Below are 5,607 nucleotides of genomic sequence, written 5' to 3'. Positions count from 1 at the left end.
ACAAACTAAACTGATGAACACTCATTTTCTCTCATAACAATGTTTAAACACCACTTTAAAGTTTGACTTTGTCCTTGGATGTTCTGGTGCTGCTGGTCTGGATGAAGGAGTAAACCATCCAGAGGTGGGTGTCATCAGCATATCGACACACTCCTGCCCCCTGCTGGTAGCGCCTGGTCTTCCACACAGAGGGAGGAAGGATACGATCCGGTTCAGGCCTCGATCCTCCACCTGTTCAGCTCCTGCTGTTTTACGGGGAAACAGTGAAGCAGACGTAGTTTGGTTTGGCTAACTGTCCGACAGGAAGTCGTCCAAAAGGTAATTATTCACTCTTCCTGGTCAGAAGTGATGCCAGTAAAGTCAGTTCAGTCTGCTGAGATTAAAACAAACAACATGCAACTCTGACATTTGCATTGAAAATGTACTTTAGCCTGCATGTGTCCCCGCTGAGAGTGGGTCGTCCTTAAATCACCTCACAGGGTCGTCGGTTCGATTCCCCAGCTCCTCCTGTCCTTCGGGGGGTCGGGTCAGAGGTCAAACTTATCTTGAACTTTATTTTCATTTGCATTCCTCGTCTGCGTGGTCCAGATCCACATCAACAGGGTCCTGGTTTACAGGGGGGGCGCCAAAGGTTGTGAGGAGGAATGAGCATCTGGTTTTCATCACAGCTGGAGTTTCCAGACCAACAGCTGACTCAGTGTTTACATCGTACTCATGCTATAGATGAGTGAGTATGTCCTTTTTAAACATATCACGTTTTCTATAAAAGGTTGATGTCATGATCAGTTTTAAGATTGAAGGTATTTTCAGGAAGATAAAAAAAAAACAGAAAGTTACATTTTAAAATGTGATAAAACCTTCATCAGTCCTGAAAACAGCTTTATGTGCAAACCAGCTGTGATGTAGCATGGACTGTGATGTAGCATGACTGTGATGTAGCATGGACTGTGATGTAGCATCGGCCTCCACCAGCTGTGATGTAGCATGACTGTGATGTAGCATGGACTGTGATGTAGCATGACTGTGATGTAGCATGACTGTGATGTAGCATCGGCCTCCACCAGCTGTGATGTAGCATGGACTGTGATGTAGCATGACTGTGATGTAGCATGACTACATGACTACTACGCTGTGACAGGAGGCTCAGAGGAACTTAATTCTCTGGTTTTCATTGATTTCTAATCTTTGTTTTTGTTGCTCATCGGTTTAAATGAATCATCTGCAGATCTCAGAGCCGATGCTTTTCATTTACAACGTTTACACAACAACGTTTACACAACAACCAAATCATTTCCCAGCCTCGTCGGCTTTCTTTTGTCTTTGTGAGGCGTCCAAACCAAACCAGGACCAGGTCAAGGTCCAGGTCCAGGACCAGCGGCCCTCAGGCCTTACGGGAGCTTGTTTTCTATCAGGAGTTTGGTTTCACATCAGCGAGCAGAAAAAGATGTTTCTGAGTCGTCCAGCTGAGAAGAACCGCGATGTGTTCAGGGAAAACACGAGAGAATGATGTTCAGAGAGCAGAGAAATCCAAACCAAAACACAAATACCAGTTTACTTGTTGTCCTTAAATACAAGCAGAGGGACGATATTTTATTATTAACGATGCCAAATAAAAAAGGATTAGTTTATTCCAGAACAGATTGTTTTCTATCACACATCGTTGTGTGATTTAAAACTCATGCAGCAGCAGAACAGATGTATTTTATGTATTTTATATCAATATAATGTGTCAAGTACGAGCTGGTATTGTGCTCTCTTTAGCCTAGCTTAGCATAAGACAAAGTTTTTCTTACAAAAATAACTGTAAATGTACTAATAATGTATTAAATGACCCCCCCCCCCCCCCCCCCCCCTCTGGAGGAGGCCGTTAGCGTTGATCAGAATGAAAGCAGCTGTTTTCATCTTGAATGAGTGATAGATAGTGAGATGTGACTCATGTGGAACCAGGCTGACTAATAAAATCCCAACTCCAGACATGAAACTGATATTAAATACCTCACGCCGTAAATAAGCACATTTTCCGACCGGTTCACATAATGAGTTGGCTGAACTACAGACACCAGCAGCGAGAGGGGAACCCGTTAACAGGACGTATTTCAGACATCTGGAGGTTCTTTATTTACCAGTTAGTCGTATCAGGACCTGCTAGATCCAGACCAGCACAACGCATGCTTTTTAATTATTATTTCTATTATCTTCTATTAATGTCTTCGGGGTCTGGAGGGATCTCAGGCAGGAGACACCGAACGAAGGTCATTGGTAATCAGCTCAACATCTGGTCCTCAACCCACGGAGCAGGACCAGGAAGGGGAGTGGGGGGGGGGGTAGATCCCTGCAAGTCCAACTGTGACACAAACCCCCCAAAAAAGGATTTCCTCTTAAAAAGCATTGAATTGAAAAATCTACATTTTTATTAATTTGCAACGTTTTTTATGTACACCAGCTCACAGCAACACAACAGGTCAGAGGTCAGGGGTCAGAGGTCAGGGTCCAACTTTGCAGCAGGAAACAGCGGGATTTAAGGCGTCTCTGCGATGCAGGTCCACATGTGGCGTCTGTTGCCATGCCGACAGACCTCCCTGCTGCTCTCCGATGGTCTCCAAGACTCTGTGGGCTGAATCAGAGATTATACCTCAGACCTTCCACTTGATATGTCTTCATAGTGCCACTCATACAGTTGTATCTGCTGCCCTCTAGTGGTGGATACGTGCTCTTTCTTTGGACAGTCTTCATGTGTATTTTAGGCCTGATTGGTGGAGACAGTGTTTTAAACAGGGTTTCCAGTGATGTGAACAGTAAGAAGGCGTTTCTCTATGGGAGCGTGTTGTTGCCCAGTTTAGCTGTTTTAAATAAAATGACACCCATTTAATTGTCCAATGCGATCTCATGCAAGTTGAACTCAAATACTAACCATGAAAAGTGGTCACATGACCCTTCGGGGTCAATTTTGCTTCCTCTTTCAGCACATGTGCACGGGTCCCACCGTGCCCTGTTTTCTCTCAGAAAAGTGCGTTTTTCACTAATTTCCATCCAGATAATGGGAGTGACCTTCACTGGGAAGTAAAGAAGCCTGAGGCAACATCGCACCGTGATGGTCGGTATATTTTATTTGTCAGGGGAAGAGTTTGAATTATCTACATGTATTTGCCAGCAAAGGTTTATGGGAAAATATCAGTTCACTACCGTCGTTCTACCATAACTCACATTTCAGCCCGTTAGCAGCATGTTGGTGAGGAAACATTCATGTTCAGGACGCTGGTACTTTCTATGTCTGTGTTTTTATGCTCAATAATTAAAGAGCATATTTGAACGATACATGTTCATAATTAGTAATTATCATTTATTGAGTAAGAACAAAGGTAACTAGGGAACCGAGTGCTAGCAAAGTAAAATAGTCAAATAAAATGTAATCACAGTTATGTACTTTAAATGTTTAAATTTAAATATTTAATTAATATTGTTTAAATTAAACTAAACTAAGTACTATGTACAGTACTATTACTAGTACTATATACAGTACTAGTACTATTCTGCATCCAGTACGTTGCTGTTAAAACATACAGCCACCTGTTTACAGTGTGGAGCTGAGTTCAGGCAATACAATAATAATAATAAAATACTCTTATTGCGTGTCCTTGGCTCACCGACGTCCAGCAGCAGCTCGGTGGTTCGATCCCCCGACAGAGCCGACGTCTCCGTGAACACCAGGCCCCGGTCCTCGGCCAGACTCCGGCCTTCCTGTGTGGTGACGGGAAGCAGCGTTACACACTCTGACAGGACATGTGCTTCTGCATGTTTGACTGAGGTCAAGCGTAGACCTGCACTGAGACTTGTCGATCCTGGTCCAGGTCCCCCTTGTTGCCCACCAGCCACACGGCGGTGGACCCCGGGACGTACTGCTTCTCCAGCTCTTTGAGCCACAGCTGAGCTCTGGTGAACGTTTCCTGCAGACACACACAAAGTGGCATCAGAAGTAGACCGGATCCGGTCCGCGTTCAGGGTCAGGGGGTCTGTTACCCTTTTGCTGATGTCGTAGACCAGCAGGGCAGCGTGGGCTCCTCGGTAGTAAAGCGGGGTGACGCTGTGGTATTTCTCCTCGCCCGCCGTGTCCCAGATCTCAAAGCGAAGGGTGGCGCCCGTCAGGTGGACCAGCCGGGTCAGGTAGGCACCTGGGGGGGGATTGTATTGGTTTTTAATATGCATACGTTTCCATTAGAAGCTCCGGGGTGTCTGGACTCACAGCCTATGGTCGGTGACGGACTCCTGGACTCACTCTGGCCGAATCTCAGGGCCAGGCTGGACTTCCCCACACCAGAACTTCCCAGCAGCACCATCTTCACTCGGAGCGTCCGTGCCGGTCCACTCACAGCGTCTCCATGGAGACGGGCATCTCCTGGCACCCGTGGGAGCTTTTCACCCATCAAAAAGTTCCCAAAAGGTCCCGAGAGTCCAGGTTCAGGAGGCCGTTTGGTCCCTGTTTGGAAGCGCTCGTCTGTCTGCTGTGACGGTCGGAGGCTTCAGCTCGTTGGAGAAAAAATAAAAGTAAAACCAAAGTCCAGTCTCGGCTTGTAAAAAGGGCAACGACACCGTTTCACTTCCTGATAGAAACTCGCTGAGCTATAAAACCACGCAGGCCATGAACAGCCGCATGCAGACCTCAGTCCGGACCGAGCCGGATCAATAATCCGGTTCTATCGGCCTTCGAGGTGAACGCACTGAAGTCTCAAAGTGAGGTCGGATATTTTAATGCAACTGCTGATACAGTAGAAGTACACATTCTTGTGTTCAAAAAATACTTGGTAAAAGTAGAAGTACACGTGTTCAAAAATACTCTGGTAAAATTAGAAGTACACATTCCTTTGTTCAAAAATACTCTGGTAAAAGTAGAAGTACACATTCTTGTGTTCCAAAATACTTGGTAAAAGTAGAAGTACACATTCTTGTGTTCAAAAATACTTGGTAAAAGTAGAAGTACACATTCTTGTGTTCAAAAATACTTGGTAAAAGTAGAAGTACACATTCTTGTGTTCAAAAATACTTGGTAAAAGTAGAAGTACATGTGTTCAAAAATACTCTGGTAAAGGTAGAAGTACACATTCTTGTGTTCAAAAATACTCTGGTAAAATTAGAAGTACACATTCCTTTGTTCAAAAATACTCTGTTAAAAGTAGAAGTACACATTCTTGTGTTCCAAAATACTTGGTAAATGTAGAAGGATAAAGTAAAAGAATCCCTATGAAGGACATTATATCATTATTATGATATATATATATATTATTGTTTATTTATATATAAATATACAGTATATTTATATATAAATATACAGTATATACAGAGATTCTGCACTGCTGCCTGTCCCCCTGCATGACACCGGATCAACACAAGAGGGCGCCCTTACAGCATTGCAGCCTGCCGGTCATAATAAAAGTTCAGGCTCACATGTTGAATCTTCCTTTTGTCACATTTTATTTTTGATTTACAACCAAAAATCATCGATATTCTGGAAACATAATGGCTAAAAAAAACCTACAACTGGCTCAATTTGCACCCCAGAATAATACAAACTGTGACTTTATAGCCGTACTCATGATGTAAATATGTCAAATA

General features: G+C 43.9%; 1 protein-coding gene across 3 annotated transcripts; it reads right to left on the bottom strand.

The window, feature by feature from the left end:
• Positions 1-2,414: 2,414 nt before the first annotated feature.
• Positions 2,415-4,670, bottom strand: LOC311021745 (ras-related protein Rab-17-like). Of its 3 annotated transcripts, none has more exons than XM_084022514.1 (5): positions 4,241-4,663; positions 4,018-4,169; positions 3,819-3,944; positions 3,645-3,738; positions 2,415-2,614 (listed from the first exon to the last, which is right to left on the bottom strand). In XM_084022514.1, exons 1-5 carry the CDS (start codon positions 4,419-4,421, stop codon positions 2,484-2,486), a joined length of 684 nt encoding a protein of 227 aa, XP_083878640.1. In that variant the 5' UTR covers positions 4,422-4,663; the 3' UTR covers positions 2,415-2,483. The 3 variants fall into 3 exon arrangements, with proteins under 3 accessions (XP_083878640.1, XP_083878639.1, XP_083878641.1); XM_084022515.1 differs by lacking the exon at positions 2,415-2,614 and adding an exon at positions 3,452-3,507 and having other exon boundaries at positions 3,558-3,738; positions 4,241-4,670; XM_084022513.1 differs by having other exon boundaries at positions 3,819-4,169; positions 4,241-4,665.
• Positions 4,671-5,607: the final 937 nt, after the last annotated feature.

The sequence above is a fragment of the Eutrigla gurnardus genome, assembly GCF_963514095.1.
Source record: "Eutrigla gurnardus genome assembly, chromosome: 12".
NCBI lineage: Eukaryota > Metazoa > Chordata > Actinopteri > Perciformes > Triglidae > Eutrigla > Eutrigla gurnardus.
Note: the sequence above shows the minus strand (reverse complement) of the source record. Positions and strands in the feature narration are given on the sequence as shown.

Excerpts from the sequence above, each read along its gene's own strand:
- LOC311021745 (XM_084022513.1), bottom strand. The coding sequence starts at position 4,421 with ATGGGTGAAAAGCTCCCACGGGTGCCAGGAGATGCCCGTCTCCATGGA. Across the intron at positions 4,170-4,240 it reads TCCGTCACCGACCATAGGCT|GTGCCTACCTGACCCGGCTG; the intron begins GTGAGTCCAGAC and ends ATCCCCCCCCAG. Across the intron at positions 2,615-3,644 it reads CGAGCTGCTGCTGGACGTCG|CCCACAGAGTCTTGGAGACC; the intron begins GTGAGCCAAGGA and ends TCTCTGATTCAG.